Source organism: Diabrotica virgifera, chromosome 6 (assembly GCF_917563875.1).
Source record: "Diabrotica virgifera virgifera chromosome 6, PGI_DIABVI_V3a".
NCBI classification, from domain to species: domain Eukaryota; kingdom Metazoa; phylum Arthropoda; class Insecta; order Coleoptera; family Chrysomelidae; genus Diabrotica; species Diabrotica virgifera.
Genome location: NC_065448.1, coordinates 85,784,296 through 85,803,454, shown reverse-complemented (window position 1 = coordinate 85,803,454; position 19,159 = coordinate 85,784,296). Strand labels below are relative to the sequence as shown.

Below are 19,159 nucleotides of genomic sequence, written 5' to 3'. Positions count from 1 at the left end.
AAAAATGTCAATTTTTTCAAAAAGAAGTCATTTATTTGGGTTTTCAATTGGACACCAAAACAGTAAGATTATCCGAAGACAGAGTCAAGCTCATAGATGAATACCCAAGACCAACGAATTTGAAAACATTGAGAGGTTTTCTTGGCACGATTAATTATTTTAAAAAACTGATTCCCGATTTGAGCCAAAAGGAAATCCCTCTGATAAAGTTGCTTAAAAAAGGAATAAAATGGAATTGGAAAGAAGAACAGGAGGAAGCTTTCGAAACATTAAAACGAGAATTCGCAAAAGGAACGAAAATATACCACCCCATTTACAATTTACCTTTTATACTCCGAACTGATGCGTCCATACAAAAATTTGCAGGAGTTCTGTCTCAAATACAAAACGACCAAGAAGTGCCGATATGTTTTATATCTCGAGTGACTAAAACACATGAGAGAAAATATAGTGTTACAGAATTGGAGTTTGCCAGTGTACTATATTGCGTAAACAAATTGAGGTTTTACTTATTGGGAGCAAAATTCACAATCGAAACAGACCATGCAGCTTTAGTACATATCATGAAGAATAGATTAGTAAATAATAGAATACATAGAGGCATTCTATTATTACAGGAGTATGATTTTGAGTTCCGATATATAAAAGGAAAAGACAACATAATAGCCGACGCTCTAACACGGGATGAGGACACCGGAAAAAAGGAAACAATTACTCTACAGGTGGGACTAAATAGATTAATACAAGAAGAAGGGATATATTCGTTAAATGAGATAAGGACAAACCAAGAAGACCTAGAGGAAAGAGAGAAAAGAAGAGCGGAAATAGAAAATGACATATATTTTAAGAGAATAGACGGAAAGGAACTATATTTAGTGACACAGACATTGGCCGAAAAGATAATAAAGAAATTACATGAGGACAATGGGCATATCGGTAGCAGAAAAGTTTGGCTCGTTTTTAGGGAAAATTACATCAGCCGACAGGATTACCGCATTGCAAAGGAAATTACCCAGAAGTGCGATGTATGTCAAAAATATAAGAGTCGGAATTTCAAAAACGAAAATGTTGCCAAAAATATTGAAGCCCGAAACAAACTAGACATTGTAGCAATAGATATGTTAAGCGATCTAATTATGACCACTAAAAGGAACAAACATATTCTGGTAATGGTGGATGTGTTTTCAAAATACGTAAAATTATATAGTTGCCGCACCACAAAGGGGCAGGAAATATTAAGAAAAATCGACAATTTTATAGCCATAGTAGGAACACCAAAAAAGATTCTACTGGACAATGCAACGTATTTCCGAAATGATCGTTTCAAGGGACAACTTCGAGAACGAGGAATAGAGACAAATTTTGTCAGCATCAGGCATCCACAGAGTAATCCTTCGGAACGATTCATACAGGAAGTGACGAAATTTCTTCGCATTGCAACAGATGGTCAACATCGCCACTGGGACAGGAAAATGGCGGAAATAGAAAGGTATCTAAATACAATTCCGAGCACAGTAACAAAAGAGACCCCAGAATACATCATGAAGGGTGTACTGCCGATAAGGCCATGGGAAGACCAAGAGCCAAAAGAATATCAACAGGTGATTGAAACCGTACAGAGAAGATTACGGCGAAGCAACGAAAAATATATCCAAAGACAGGAACAAAATAGAAAAAGAAGACCAGTGACTTTCCAAAAGGGTGAAAAAGTACTCGTGAGGGCATTACGAGTATCAAATCTTCCTGGGGGCATTTGCGCAAAGTTGATGCCTGTTTTCGAAGGCCCGTACATCGTGAATAATGAAAATGGGATAAATAGTTATGAGTTGAGGCACAGGAACTCGGAAAAGATCCGAGGAATTTATAATATTCACGATGTATACAAATATCACGAATAAAAGACAGAATTACATGAAGTAGATAGTAAGTTAGGATATAAGACTTAGATTAAAGTAAGGAAATATACAGGGAGTTGGTTTTGCCTCGAGAAAATTTATTTAAAAATGCAGATAAATTTTATCGAATACAAGGCGGGGATTTGTTATATTTCTATTTGATATGAAAATTAAATTTTGATAATTATAAACAAAATTCACTTTAATATAAAATATTTTTAATTTTCTCAACCTCGGGCATATAAATTTAGAACAACCTGTATACAACAAATTGTTATATTTAATTTTAAGAAGTGATTAGAATAAGCGTACGAAACTCGGAACAATGTGCTTAGATAAACAAAGTGAATGACGCGTACCATTATCGTTCTTCTCGGAAGGTCGATCATTAGCCTATGCTAAATAAAACTCAGTGAAATAGATGATAGTTCATTATCGTTTTTCGCGGAAGGTTTCGATCATTAGCCTATGCTAAATAAGACTCATTTGAAAGAGAGAATAGGTCATTAAAATTTGTAAATAGTTAGAAAGTATTTTAGAATGGGAATTAAATATTTTCTTTTGAAATCCATTAAGCATATTTAGAAAGATTAAAAATTGGTTTTGAGGAATATTACGAATGAGAGTTGGTGGTGGAAGATTGATTTGTGAATCTGGAAGGGATATTTAGAAAGTAGGGGAATGGATGAGAAAGTGAGATCAGAATGTTTTGAGCTGTCGAGAAGTGAAGTCGAGTAGTAGACGGTAGTGTACGGAGAGTGAGAAAGCCGATGTAGTTCCGTGAGTGTGGAGTATCTATCGTGGAACGAAAAGTAGGCCAGGTCGAGAGTAAAAGAACCTCCTTGAGCCAAGAGTGTCCCGGTAGCTGATAGAAGTTTCGAGAAAGGTAGAACACAGCATCACGACAGACGCAGGAACGAGAGCTATACGAGCTAGTTTTTCAAAGGAGAACATTACTGGAAGCCAGGACGAGGTTTGATCGCAGCCAAGGATAGCAGGAAACGGGTCTTGTGTGAGGACATTTTCAGTTCACCAGGAAAAGGTCAGTCTCATTTGTTTGGACATGAATGTATGGGTTTTTCGTATTAAATTCCACATAAAAAATTGAATAACATAATCAATAATATCAGAAAAGCTTCATCAAACTTAAATAGAGTTGTTCCTAATAACTCCTAATAGTTAAATGTTAATAAAAACTTTCAATTGAAAACCAAAAGGAAATAAGATTCCCATTTGTAAATGTTATGTTTAAGAATAATAAGAAATAGCAAATATTAAGCATTGATTGCCTTTTAAATAAAATAAAAAATATTTTGATTATAATTGTAACCCATATGTGTATTTTTTTTACTCTTTTCTTTTCTATCCCGATTAGGAACCATTAAGAAATATTTAGAAGCCACGAAAGTAAGTAATTAATTTATAATTCGCCCTGAGATTGAAAACATATTGATATGTGATCTGGTTAATTAATTAGATTAGTATTAATACATTGATTAAATTAAGTGACATATAAGAATATTATCTCATATCAATAATCAAGATCACATCAATATATATAGTGCCACAAGTACGGGAACAGCCGTTCTCTGGGATATAAAAAAATAATAAGCATCAAGGAGGCCAAAGCGAACTATAAACAATATTTCTCGGTTAGCTCTACATAGATCAAACTGAAAATTTGTAGAAATACTCCTTATAATATAAGGGCGTAACGTAGAGAACTTTCCAAAATTTTCGAAAAATTTTCCGAAATTTACCCTTTTGTCGGATTTTTTTTAACTTCGAAAAAAAAAACTACAGAATGATGTTTGTCATTGTTCGAAGAGTAGGTGCACAAACTTTCAGATAACAATTTTTCCTAAATTTTCCCTATTGTCGGAAATTTTTTTTGGAAAATTTTGGGTACAACTCTACGTCATGCCCTTTTAAGTGTTGTACTTAGTGTGTGTACCAATTTTCAGCTAAATCGATTCAAAAGTAACCGAGAAAAACTGTTTTAAAATATTATTTCACAACACCTCCTCGTCGATAGCCTAAAATAAGTTTTCTTTCGTTTGCCCCAACATTTTTGTCAGACCATGACATTTTTTGTTTAAGAATATAATTACTTATAACCTACTGAAGTACTTAAAAATTAAATTTTTTATCCGACCATCGAGTTGCCCCAATATTTTTGTAGGACACTTAAGATTTTTTTATTTAGAATATAACTTTTTATAACCTGATACTTTTGTCGGAATTTTTTTTTTAATTCGAAAAAAACTATAGAACGACGTTTGTCATTGTTCAAGGAGTATGTACACAAATTATCAGATTAAAATTTTTCTAAAATTTTCCCTATTGTCGTACAGCTCTTCGTCATACCTTTTTAAATGTTTCACTTAGCATGTGTACCTATTTTCAGCTAAATGGATTCAAAAATAAACGAGAAAAACTGTTTTAAAATTTTTTTTGATAATACCTCCTCGTCGATAGCCTAAAAGAATTAAGTTTTCTGATCGTTTGCCCCAACATTTTTGTTAGAAAATTACATTTTTTGTTTAAGAATATAATTACTTGTAACTTACTACTTTTGTCGGAAAAATGGTTGTTAAGACAAGGGATTAACGAACCCAGCATAGTTTCAAAGTATAGTTTATTAATAAAAATTAAATTTTTTGTCCGACTTTGGATTTGCCCCAATATTTTTGTCGGACACTTAGATTTTTTGATTTAGAATATAACTACATATAACCTGATACTTTTGTCGGAAATGTTTTTTTTTAATTCGAGAAAAAAACTATAGAACGACGTTTGTCGTTGTTCAAGGAGTATGTACACAAATTATCAGATCACAATTTTTCTAATATTTTCCGTATTGTCGGAAAATTTTTTAAGAAAATTTTGGGTACAGCTCTTCGTCATACCCTTTTAAATGTTTTACTTAGTGTGTGTACCTATTTTCAGCTAAATGGATTCAAAAATAACCGAGAAAAACTGTTTTAAAATTTTCTTTGATAATACCTCCTCGTCGATAGCCTAAAAGAATTAAGTTTTCTGTTCGTTTGCCCGAACATTTTTGTCAGACAATTACATTTTTTGTTTAAGAATATAATTATTTGTAACTTACTAATTTTGTCGGAAAAATGGTTGTAAAGATAAGGGATGCACGAACCCAGCATATTGTCAAAGTATAGTTAGAGTAGAGTAGAGTAGAGTATTTATTGGTAATAATGTACAAATGTACTTTTACAGGTCAGCAATAATTAAAATTGTCTAAAATTACATTAAAAGTTGACAGTACTTCAGTAAAAAAACCTATTACTAAAATTTTAAAACTAAACACTAATTAAATTACAGGACAAAACAAAATTTAGATCTGAAGTACTCCTCAAATGAGTAGAAAGCACCCATCAGAAGATAATTTTTAATTTGTCTCTTAAATTGGTTAAAATCAAGACTTTTAATAGATATTGGTATACAGTTATAAAATTTCAATGCTAGGTATCTGGTTCCATTTCTGGTCCTCTCAAGTCGACTGAAGTCTGGTACAAGGGCATCATGATTTCTAGTCTGATAAGTATGCTGTTGTGTTTTATACAGATCTACATTTTGATGAACATACAACAGGCACTGCATAATGTACACAGAAGGTAGTGTGAGAATCCTCAGGTTTCTGAAAGACTGCCTACAATCGTCCCGATAACCCTGACCTGTGATTATGCGAATACACTTTCTCTGCTGACCAAACACCTTATCTATATGGCAAGAGTGTCCCCAGGAAAGGATTGCGTAAGTTAGTCGTGAGTGAAAGTTGCTGTGATATGATGTAAGAAGGGTTTGAAGGGAGGTAACCTTAGATAGGTTTCTAAATAAAAAGAGTTGGCTTGAGAGCTTTTGGGAAAGTTTCAGTATGTGCCGTTCCCAAGTGAGTCCCTGATCAAGATAAACACCAAGAAATTTAGCTTCCTGTGAACAATCTGTTAAAATGGGATGTGTAATGGTGTTATGTCTTAGGGTAAAGTTCACTGTTTGTGATTTTGAGTTATTGAGAGAGAGACGATTTGCCAAAAACCATTGGAACAAATTGCTCTCTGTGGTCTCAAGATCAATATCACTGATTTGGGAAGGGTGGTAACTTTGATTTCACACATTCTCCAAGATGGCCGACGGTCGGGATGTTTTGGCAAGTGCGTCTGTAAAACAACGCGAAAAACATGACGAAAAGTTGAAAATTTACTGTTTTCATTGTAAGAAAAGTTCAACTTGCACAGTGCAATGCGGGAAATGTGAAAAATCGTTCCATTCATCCTGCTTAATTCAGGCAGCCACTCAGAAGACTGCAGCTTGTCGTCACATTCCGGCTTATGGGTGTGTCGACTTTTGGGAGACAGAGAAGGGTCTGTATGAAATTATCATCAAACTTCTGGAGGAAAAAAATAAGCTATTGGTGGAAAACAACTATTTGCTGAACAAAAATCAGGTAATTCTTCTAGAAAAACTGGACATCGCAAGAAGTGAGGTTAGAAAGCCACCAAAGCCATCCCCTAAAAAGCTAACAGGAAATTTTGTTGACATTGGCAACACCGTATTACCGACAGTTTCGCAAACTGCAGTGGAAGGAGTGAAAGATGACAACGTCAAAGTCGTCAAAAATGTCACTGTCAGTCAACATCAAAAACAACAAAAATCGCAATTGCATCACAATACTCAGCAAGATCAAAGCCACATTGCCAATGATTCCAATCTAAACTCACAACTCTCTTCTGAGTTACAAATCCTTCCCGTCATCCAAGAGGAAGTGACTGAAAATGATGGTTTCAAACTGGTGTCATATAAAAAAAGAAAACAAAACAGAAGACCAAGTCCCAAGAAAGGCATTAACACTGATAACCTACTAAAGGTTGTAGCACCTACTCCAATTAAATCATGGGTATTTATATCAGGTTTTACTCCTGAAACTGAAGCAACTGATGTTTTCAACTTTCTCAAAAAATATGAGCTTGACCAGGACTGTGTGTGTGAGAAGATGGTTACCAAAAAGAACCACCTATATAGCTCTTTTAAGGTAGGAGTTCCTGAGATAAACAATGATGCCATAATGTCATCTGATTTATGGCCACTGGGAACTAACATAAACCATTTTCTCCATGTTCAACGCCCTCGATCCTCAGTGAATCCGCTGAAGAAAACCGTGGTGCAGTAAATGTTCCTGTACATAATAATAATAATAAAGGTATTTTAGGAAATTTTAAGAAAGCACAAAAAACTATTTTACACTGGAATATACAATGTTTGCGTACCTCCTTCTTATATCTGGAGGTCCTCCTCAATGAAGTATCAGCAGATTGCTTATGTATAAATGAACACTGGCTAGTATCTGAGGAACTATTTTCAATTAAAATTAAGAACTACAGAATGATTTCTGGCTTTGCAAGGACTCTGGGCTCTCATGGGGGTGTAAGTATATATATTAAAGAAACCTTTGATTCTGTTTCATTAAATCTTGAAAGTTTGTCTCTTGAAAAACATTGTGAAATAACAGGTGTACATTTGGTAAAATTTGATATTCAACTTGTCACTGTGTATCGTACCCCAGATGGTGATTTAAATCAATTCTTCAATACAATGTCAAAAGTTTTCAAAAAGTTAAATACAAATAAACCTCTTATTATAACAGGGGATTTCAATGTGCACTTCAATGAAAGGGATATTGCAGCCCTGGATCTGTGCAATTTCTTTAGATCCTATAACCTCAAAAAATCAATAAAATTTAACACCCGTTATAATAGATGTCTTGATAACATATTTACAAATATTAATAGTACCATGTTGCAATCCGAAGCTGTTGATGTTTCACACACTTCAGACCACAAAGGCATATTGTTTAAATGTGAAGTGTCCCAAACTACTTATAGAATAGAATAGAAATATGCTTTATTGTCACTGAAAATTATACAATTTTATGGACAAAGCTTAACATAGATTCACGAAAAAGATATACATAACAATAACAAATACAATTTTATAAAATTAGATAAATCGTCAATAAAAAAAATATATAAACAAGTTAAAAAAAAGTGAAGTAAAAAAACAAAAACCAATATATTGCTTCTAAATACTTCTAAATCTAGAATAAGCTACAGGCCCATTACAGAGATGGGACTGGCCTCTTTAAATAACAATCTTTGCTTACAAAATTTTGAATTTATTGATAATGAATGTATTGATGTGGACTCAAGGTTTAAAATGTTTATCGATATTTTAACGCAGGCAATAAATCTGTCTTTTCCTGAAAAATCTAGGCTTGTTGAGCAAGGTAAACAATGTAAAAAAAATTCTTAGTTTAATGATGATTTGAAACTTATGAGGGAGAAACTACAATTTTTGACATCTTTAAATAAAAGTGACCCCGTTTTAGTGACAAAGAAAACACTCTCAGAATATAGGAAAAAATACAGACATGCTATACATAAGGCAAAGATTAAATCTAATGATGATTTTATATTAAACTCTAACAACCGTCAACAGGCTATGTGGTCCCTAATAAACTCAAGATGTAAGAATTTACCAATAAAAAATTCATCACTCAATGCAAATAGTTTTAATGATTTCTTCTGTGGTATTGCTGAAAATGTAATAAATACACTTAATCATACTGACCAATCATTCAATACATACCTTAGTTTTATACCACATGCTCCTTCATTCGCCTCTAATCATTGCTCCTTCAGATTTGAGCCAACAAATTTGGAGGAAGTTGTAAAAGCAATTGAAGAATTAAAAAATAGCCAGAGCAAGGACCCGGATGGAATGAACACAAAAATAATCAAGGCAATTAAACACAACATTAGCTTACCGTTAACTAAACTAATAAACGCTGAACCGCTGAAAGAATCTCAGACTATCTAAAAAAACAAGAAGTTTTCAAAAACGCTAATATTATTGTGAAAGAGCTACCCACTACTGAAAATCAGAATAAATGTTTCATGTGCGGCGTAGATTTCGAACTAAAAAACGAGATCTACAAATCCACTGTATGGCCAAAAAATGTAGCCTATAAAAGATTTGACTTTAAAAAGTACCATCAGTATAGTCCACGAAATGAGGATTTTTAGAAGGTCCTCTCCCTAAATCGACCCAAAAGACACAAGTGAAAAGGAATACGGCATTATCCATTATCAATTTAAATATCCAGAGTATTAATAACTGTGTTAATGAACTAAGTGAGTTTCTGGAAGATTTTTTAGGTAAACGAATTTTATGTCTGTCTGAGCACTGGCTGTCGGATTCGCAAATACAAATATTAAAAATTGCTAACTTTAAGTTGATATCCAGTTTTTGTCGTCCACCGAATCTACATGGAGGCGTCGCAATTTATTGTGATGAAAATATAGTGGCTAGTGCTATACATTGGTTTGATGATCTAATTATTAGTAATATTTTTGAGTGTTGTGCTGTGAAGATTACTAGCTGTAAGTTAAATTTTATTGCCATATGTATATACCATGCATCAGGTAGTGATAATGATATATGCTTAACACAACTGAATGCACTACTTACTATAGTTTTTCAAAAAAACATAAAGACTTATATATCAGGTGACTTCAATATAGATATGTTAGTTACGTCAAAATATTCTCGATATTTTTCTAACCTATTAGAATCGTTTGATCTTAAACTTGTTTTTAAAGAAATCACACATGAAAATAAGAGTGGCGGTTCCTGTCTCGATAACTTCATAATAAGTAAAATGGAAGACTTCTCTTCAAAAAATTTAAAAACTCATTTTTCTGATCATTATTGCCAGGTACTGTTTTTAGATCTGCACAATCTAAAAAGTGAAACAAAACATAAAATTCGATTTATGTCGAACGAAGCTATTGAAGATTTCTGTTGTGACATTTGTAACGAACTTTTTGAAAATGTTTACTGTGCTCAATCAGTAGATGCTAAATACAATGCATTCATCAACACCTTCTTGTTGTACTTTAACAAACATTTTCCTCTTAAAATCACAAATAATAAAAAGCCTAAGTTTACATTTAAAACACCTGAACTAATAGCTGCCAAAAATGAAATGATTAATTTTCAGCGCTTATCGGCTCAGTCGTTAGAATTCAAACAACTGTTTAAAAATTCTCAACAAATATATAATCAGTTATTACAAAAAGAGAAGAATAAACACTATGAGCATAGATTAGCTAATTCAAAAAATAAAAGTAAAACTTCTTGGCAAATCATAAATGAACTTACACAACATAAAAAAACAAAGAATGATCAGCCATATTTTGAGAATACTCTTATAGGTGCAAATTTATTTAATCGTTACTTTAATGAAAAAGCTTGTACATTAATAGCTAATGAACTTCCACATCAAGATACGTATAAATGCGACATTCCGCACAATAAAAACACCTTTATTTTTAAGCAAATAACTTATGAATTACTTTCAGAAATAATGCAAAAAATTGAATCGAAAAAGAGTTCAGGATATGATGAAGTATCCATGTACTTGTTAAAAAAATGTTTTCCTCATATTTGTAAACCTCTTAGACATATAATAAATTTTTCGCTTCAAACTGGGAGCTTTCCTACCAACCTGAAATTTGCGATTATTAAACCCTGCCTAGTGATATCGATTCTTTTGATAATTATAGACACATTAGTCTGCTTAGCTCATTTTCAAAATTTTTTGAATTGGTTGTCCATGATCAACTGTTTCAGTTTTTCCTTAAAGAAGAATTATTCAGCCATAGCCAGCACGGTTTCTTTAAAGGTAGGTGCACCGAGACTGCTCTATTTGAATTAACTAATGAGATATATAATTGTTTGGATGCTGGGAATGTCTCATGTGGGATTTTTCTGGATTTAAGCAGGGCCTTTGACTGCATTGATTTTGATGTTTTATTTGTGAAGCTTGAACACTACGGGGTTAGAGGTGTGGAGTTAAATTGGTTAAAGAGCTACATTACTGGACGTGCACATGCACTAAAAATTAAGGACAAAACAATGCAATATGTGCGGTCAGAGCCTCTGGCAGTGTCTAGGGGTGTTCCACAGGGAAGTGTTTTGGGACCGCTAATATTTATTATCTACTTAAATGATTTGGCATCAGTTGCTAAAACTAAGGAATTAATTATTAACTATGCGGATGACAGTACACTGTTGGTTTCTGCCCGAAATTTACCTGAACTAGTTCTGGCAGGTAACTATTTGATGTCAGAAGTAGAAAACTGGTTTTTGAATTCAAGACTAGTTTTAAATCCTGATAAGACTAAAGCTGTATTCTTTAAAACAAACCGAGGTCCAGACACACCTGACAATATTAACCTAAATCAACATTTGATACCCTTTTCTGAGTATGTCAAATGCTTAGGGGTTTGGATTGACCAAAACTTAGATTTCACATATCATATCGAGAATCTATGCAAAGAACTAAGCCGAGCTTGCTATGGTTTGAGAATTCTTGTAAAAAATGTTAACATCAATGTAGTAAAGTCATTTTATTTTTCTAATTTTTATTCGAGAGCTCGATATAATATCATAGTATGGGGAGGTAGTAGTTCTTTTAACGAAGTTTTTATAATACAAAAAAAAGCAGTACGCGTCATGAAGCAGCTAAAATACTCTGAATCATGTAGGAGCCATTTCAAATCGCTAAAGTTACTAACTATACCAGCTCTATATATATACGAGTGTCTCAAACTTGTATATACCAACAAGCAGTACTTTCAGCCATTTAACATATCTCACAACTTTGATACCAGAAACAAGTTCAACTACAATATTCCTTACCATAGGCTCACATTACTGGATAAAGGAGCTTTATATGCAGGTATACAATTCTACAACCACCTGCCTCTACACTTGAAGATATCTGATGATATCTCCATGATAAAAAGGGAAATTGTAAGCTTTTTGTGCAAATTAGAACCGTATACAACAAACGATTTTATGAATAGTACATGGAACTAACATATCTAAATGTACCTATATAAACTTATGTAAGTAGTGCACTTGCTAATTATTGTTTTTTACTTTTATGTATGTCATAATTTGAAACTTGTATCTTCGACTGGCTTTTTACATTTCTTTTGTTGTAAACTTTATGTATTTAAGTGTAATAAATTTTATTATTATTTATTTATTAAACTACTCAATTTCATCCTGCATTTTTCCTTCAGTGTTTAAAACTGCGAAAGTCATACCTCTCTTTAAACGTAAAGGTTCGGCTGATGATCATAATAACTTTCGTCCAATTTCTCTTTTGCCAATTCTTTCCAAAGTGTTTGAGAGAATCCTAAAGAAGCAGATCAATGACTATTTTGAATCTAATCGGCTTTTTGCAGTGCAGCAATTTGGATTTAGAAAAAACAAAACAACAACACTTGCTATCGATCATTTTACAGGCAGTATTTTGGAAGGATTTGAAAACTTTCTTGATACCCTTGCCTCGTTCCTTGATCTTACTAAAGCTTTTGATTGTTACGTATTTTTTATGGGAAATAAGACACAATTTTACTAAAAAATGAATTTATTAACGTTTGTGTCACTTTAATTTTGATTGTGTCACTCATAGTATTCTTCTTAAAAAATTACATGCCTATAATTTTCATCCTATGTCTATTCAATTGATTGAGTCTTATCTATCAGATAGATTTCAATATGTGTTTTTTAACCAGCTTAAATCTGATAAAAAACCTTTGATGTATGGAGTACCTCAAGGGTCAGTTCTAGGTCCAATATTATTTCTCATTTATATAAATGACTTGAGAAAGTTTATTAATAAAAATTATATTTTTTGTCCGACTTTGGATTTGCCCCAATATTTTTGTCGGACACTTAGATTTTTTGATTTAGAATATATACTTATAACCTGATACTATTGTCCGAAATGTTTTTTTTAATTAAAAAAAAACTATAGAACGACGTTTGTCGTTGTTCAAGGAGTATGTACGCAAATTATCAGATAAAATTTTTCTAAAATTTTCCCTATTGTCGGAAAATTTTTTAAGAAAATTTTGGGTACAGCTCTTCTTCATACCTTTCTAAATGTTTTACTTAGCGTGTGTACCTATTTTCAGCTAAACGGATTCAAAAATAACCGAGAAAAACTGTTTTAAATTTTTTTTTGATAATACCTCCTCGTCGATAGCCTAAAAAATTAAGTTTTCTGTTCGTTTGCCCCAACATTTTTGTCAGACAATTACATTTTTTGTTTAAGAATATAATTACTTGTAACTTACTACTTTTGTCGGAAAAATGGTTGTAAAGATAAGGGATGTACGAACCCAGCATAGTTTAAAAGTATAGTTTACCAATAAAAATTAAATTTTTTGTCCGACTGTGGATTTGCCCCAATATTTTTGTCCGTCACTTTGATTTTTTGATTTAGAATATAACTACTTATAACCTGATACTTTTGTCGGAAATGTTTTTTTTTTACTTCGGGAAAAAACTATAGAACGACTTTTGTCGTTGTTCAAGGAGTATGTACACAAATTATCAGATGACAATTTTTCTAAAATTTTCCCTATTGTCGGAAAATGTTTAATAAAATTTTGAGTACTGCTCTTTGTCATACCTTTTTAAATGTTTTACTTAGCGTGCGTACCTATTTTCAGCTAAATGGGTTCAAAAATAAGCGAGAAAATCTGTTTTAAATTGTTTTTGACAATACCTCCTCGTCGATAGCCTAAAAGAATTAAGTTTTCTGTTCGTTTGCCGCAACATTTTTGTCAGTCAGTTACATTTTTTGTTTAAGAATATAATTATTTGTAATTTACTACTTTTGTCGGAAAAATGGTTGTAAAGATAAAGGATGCACAAACCCAGAATAGTGTCAAAGTATAGTTTATTAATAAAAATTAAATTTTTTGTTCGACTTTGGATTTGCCCCAATATTTTTGTCGGACACTTGGATTTTTTTATTTAGAATATAACTACTTATAACCTGATACTTTTGTCGGAAATGTTTTTTTTTAATTCAAAAAAAAAACTATAGAACGATGTTTGTCATTGTTCAAGGAGTATGTACACAAATTATCAGATCAAAACTTTTCTAAAATTTTCCCTATTGTCGGAAAATTTTTTAAGAAAATTTTGGGTACAGCTCTTCGTCATACCTTTTTAAATGTTTTACTTAGCGTGTGTACCTATTTTCAGCTAAATGGATTCAAAAATAACCGAGAAAAACTGTTTTAAAATTTTTTTTGATAATACTTCCTCGTCGATAGCCTAAAAGAATTATGTTTTCTGTTCGTTTGCCCCAACATTTTTGTCAGAAAATTACATTTTTTGTTTAAGAATATAATTACTTGTAACTTACTACTTTTGTCGGAAAAATGGTTGTAAAGATAAGGGATGTACGAACCCAGCATGGTTTAAAAGTATAGTTTACCAATAAAAATTAAATTTTTTGTCCGACTGTGGATTTGCCCCAATATTTTTGTCCGACACTTTGATTGTTTGATTGAGAATATAATTACTTATAACCTGCTAATATTGTCGGAAAAATGGTAATAAATAAAAAAATTTCAGGAAGTTGACATCTTCGGCGCATCCGACTGCTCATATGCCCCGTGAAAATTGTCCGACAAGGTTACCACATTATTGGAAAAATGTTTTATGGTAGATTCAGTTAAAATTATCCATGTGGTAATAAATTTATTTTTTTCATAAATTTGACATATTTAGCGTGTCCGACGCGTCATATGCCCCAATATTTTTGTCCGACAAAATTGTTTTCGCTGTTTATATGATAAAAACCATTGATTAAAATAAAATGACTGATGTGGTTATTATAAATTTTTTTCTTGCATAAAATTGACAACTTCGTCACCGCTTGACAGACAAACGCCCCACTACCATAATGCGCCAAGCTCCAAATTTGTCCGACTCTACCCAAATAACAAGTACAAAAGGTTTCAACGGTGTGGTCATAAATAAAAAATTTTATATGTGGGCCGAAGGCCTATAACGTTGGCTATTGAGTAATCTTACAAACAACTTGCTATTTTTCACAATAATAAACTTGTCCGGATGACCCGTTCATCATGTTCCACAATTAAAACTTCCCCTGTTCCAGTGATCCCATAAATCAAAGTTTGTCTATGAACAAATTTCTAGCTTGCTATGAATCAACTTTTCTTTGGTACGCGGGATCCAGGACTAGTATTATATTTAAGAAATGCATGTTCGGATTATCAGTGCTTTTCAATTATTCATGCAAAGTCCGGCCCCGTGAAGCACGGATAATCGGGGTTATACTGTATTTGGAATTATGGGGAAGCCTAAATGTATGTGTATCTACTTACCTTCTTCAGTTTTCTGGATTTCTTCAAACACGTTCGATCTACTTTGATCCTGTTTTTCAGTTTTTATGGGACATTTAATTAAATCTAAATAATTATCTGTGTCCCTTGTACTTTCTTTATTGAATTCCTTCTTAATTTCACATTTAAAGCTATCTACAGGAGCATCTTCTAAGTCATTATACCTTATTTCTACTTTACACTTCTCATCACTTATTTCTTGCTTTACATCCATTTTATTTAACTGGCTTTTATGTATTTCAATAATAGCTTTACACCCAAAAAACGATATTATTATGTAAATTCTATAAGGTTCAGACTTACAGCACAGGAGCACAAACAAAATTAACAAAACAACAACAAAAATTTGTTTCGTTTTTGTGACTTTTGTTTGTATAAACTATCATAAAACTAATGACAGTTGACGTATTATTTATTCAATAGGGCATGTCAAGACTTTGACGTTTATGTCATTGCTGGGAGGCAATTAACCAGACATGTTAACCGTAGACAAGGCATACTGAGCAAAAAAGCGTAACGCGCGGCAGTCGATTTATCTCTTTTTACTAAGCGATACCGCTCATATGAGGGACAAAGATGGCTATATCACTCAAAATGAATATTGACCAATGGCGTCCTTGATATCGCGTTACACCTCGATACAGAGCGGCCGATAGGTAGCCTAATCTACAGGTTATTCTTCTTCTTTGAGTGCCTCTCCTATCGGAGATTGGATATCATTAGGGCGATTCTAATTTTATTTACTGCTGTTTTGAACAATTCGTTAGTGGTACAGCCAAACCACTCTCTCAAATTTCTCATCCAGGACATTCTTCTACGGCCTGGATTTCTTCGTCCTTGGATTTTTCCTTGCATTATGTTTTGTAGGAATGTGTACTTTTGTCCCCTCATCAGGTGGCCTAAGTATTCAAGTTTTCTCTTTTTTATATTCAGTAGAACTTCTGGCTTGTTATTTATTCTGCGTATTACTTCTTCATTTGTAATTTTATCCACCCAACTTATTCTTAGTATACGGCGGTAGCACCACATCTCAAAGCTTTCAAGATTTTTAATATTCCTCTGTTTAAGAGTCCATGACTCAACACCGTAGAGCAAAGTACTGAATACATAGCATTTTAACATTCTAGTTCGTAGATGAATACTAATATCACGATTACAAAATAATTTTTTCATTTTTATAAAAGTAGACCTGGCAATTTCAATACGTCTTTTTATCTCGTGATTTTGGTCACCTGTTTCATTGATAAGGGTTCCCAAGTATTTGTATTCGTTTACTTTTTCAAGTTGGGTACCGTTTATGGTGATACAGGTTATTATATCTATGCAATTAATAAGTGTATTCGCAGAAAAGTCCACGAAAAGTGAAACATGCTGACAGGTTCCGCGAACATTACGTTTCTTAAATTTTATACCCTAGTTTTTTAGTTGTATTTTGCGAACATTTGTTGTTGATTTTGTGTACTTTTTAAGTCGTAGAAGTACTTGAACGACTTTATTTAGTTTTAAGCGGTGAGTAAATAAACATGATTGAATATTTTCGAAAGTTGTTGGCAGACAATACAGTTGCTAGTAGGTAAAGTAGTTAATTATTTAGCGTTTTTATAGGCAAGCATATACATGCTTCGACCAGTAGCAATCTGATTCTCTAAGCGTGAACATGTACCGTCATTCAAAGCGCTAGAGAACTTCCTTATCGTAAAACTACCTAATTAACTAGTAATTATCTTATCAGCATCAACAAATTGTTAAAGTGAAAAGTAACAAAAACTAAGTGATTAGTGAAACAAACAAAAGAAATATGTTCTTGTATATAGGATTTGATAATAACGGCCAACAAATGAATACTATACAGGATGTCCCAACAATAAATAACCAGAACCAGTCAAACCAAACAGCAGTAAAACCGCAAGTACCATTTTTGTATTTTAATCAAACACCATCTAACCAGATAACAAATCAAATGTCATGCCTAAACCAAATACCTATTCCAACCCAAATAGCTATACCAAACCAAGTACAATTTCCTAGTCAATCAACTGCACAAAATATTCAAAACACTCAAAACCCTATTCAGTCACAATACACAACATTATCCACAAACCCTCAATGCTCACTCTCATCATCACAAAACACCAATAACTACACAGATAGCGATGGATAGCGACATAGAACTTAACGAAACAGAAAACCAAAATAAACATCATTGGCAAGAAGTTGCCAATAAGAGAAAAAGGATGAAAAGACGAACAACTTCAGAAATGTCCAACCAAATCCAAACACAAAACAGATTTGATTCCCTCTCAAAAGAAAATCTAGATGAACAAACAATGACAATGACAATTTATCAAATACACAAAACACAAATATCACCAAAAAAGATCCCTCACCGCCACCAATCTATATTTATGGAGTTACTGACTATAGTGCTATGATAGCAAACCTTTCAACTGCGGCAGAAACCTATTACACCAAAACCATTTCAAATAATACAGTAAAAATTAACCCTACAAACTCAGACACCTACAGGACACTCATACAGCACCTTAGAAAAGAAAACATTGTACATCACACTTACCAACCGAAACAAGAGAGGGCCTATAGAGTTGACATAATAGGATTACATCATTCAATACCCACAGGAGAGAGAGAAGAGAGAGAGAGAGAATATATGTTTATTGTCTAAGAAAAAATCTTGTTGACAAACACTGTTTAAGAGTTTTAAATAAATAAATTAAATTAAAATATGACTAAATATAAAATATAACACATAACACATTTACATTATATAACAACTACAAAATATGTAGTATTGTCAAAAATAAAAAAACAAACAAACTACAAGCTGTAAAACTAAATCACAAACAATAATGACAAACAAATTGACAAAAAAAAATATACACAAGATCACTAATACATCAGCTCCAATGGTCCTCAAAAAATTCTGTCAGATCATAATAGGCCCTCTTAGCGAGCAGTCTATCTAATGAATTTCTAAACTTTCTAATAGTTTCCAAATTTTTTATTTCACTAGGTAGTTTATTAAAAATTTTGATGCCGTTAAAAATAAATGAGTCTTTGACTAGTGTGCTTCTAGGTGTAATCAAAGCTAAATTGCGGAGTCCGGTCCTGAACATGGTAACACAAACTGTGTTTACATTTCAGTCCCAAAAAATCATCTTTTTTCAAGTAGTTTATATCCAAATAAACTTGAAAATAAGCAAAAAGTAATAGTATATAGTGCAGTTACCTTACGGAATAAACCAGTGAGTTTTTATTATTTATGTATTCAAAACATTACAAAGCATACCGTTTGTAAGGTTAAGTGACGGCCGAAAGGCCAGTTCTCGGAACTAGTTCTGGTTCTGAAACTGGTTCATAATTACTAATGAGTATACCAAATGATACCAGATCCGACCTAACTAATTTGTTAACAATCATGACTGAAGATCATCAACAACCTCAAAACAAAACCTCATATTTAACTGTGCTTAACAATGCTTCTTCAATTCAATTTCCTTCAAAGCTGCAAGCAATTTTATTTAATTCGCTACCTGATACTAAAATAGAAGAGTACTTAATAGCACTTGGTGAAGTTGTTCATCCACGGAATATTTTATTTTCATCAAGGCTATCAAATAACAGAATATGTATTTATCTCTCCAGCGAATCCCTGGTGGAAAAATTTATGTCCGGTCCAGCAGAAATAACAATTAAAGGCGAAAATCTAAAAGCACGAAAATTGATAACTCCAAACGAAAGACTGTTACTATCGGGTGTTTGCCCTTCTATTCCACATATTCTAATAGAGAATGAGTTAATCAAATTCGGTCTTAAATTAATGTCACCTTTAACCTTCCTTAGAATCGGTAGTCAACTTCCAGAATTTCAACACGTCCTCAGTTTTAGAAGACAAACTTATATTCAACCACTTGCAGATATAGACCT

General features: G+C 32.7%; 1 protein-coding gene across 1 annotated transcript in view; it reads right to left on the bottom strand.

Moving 5' to 3' along the window:
- Nucleotides 1–15,575, bottom strand: part of LOC126886567 (zinc finger protein 726-like) — a 42,706-nt gene extending 27,131 nt beyond the window's left edge. Inside the window, exon 1 of the mRNA XM_050653516.1 lies at nt 15,197–15,575. Within this exon, the coding sequence (XP_050509473.1) occupies nt 15,197–15,428 (232 nt within the window). The 5' untranslated portion in view covers nt 15,429–15,575. The remainder of the gene's footprint in view (nt 1–15,196) is intronic.
- Nucleotides 15,576–19,159: the final 3,584 nt, after the last annotated feature.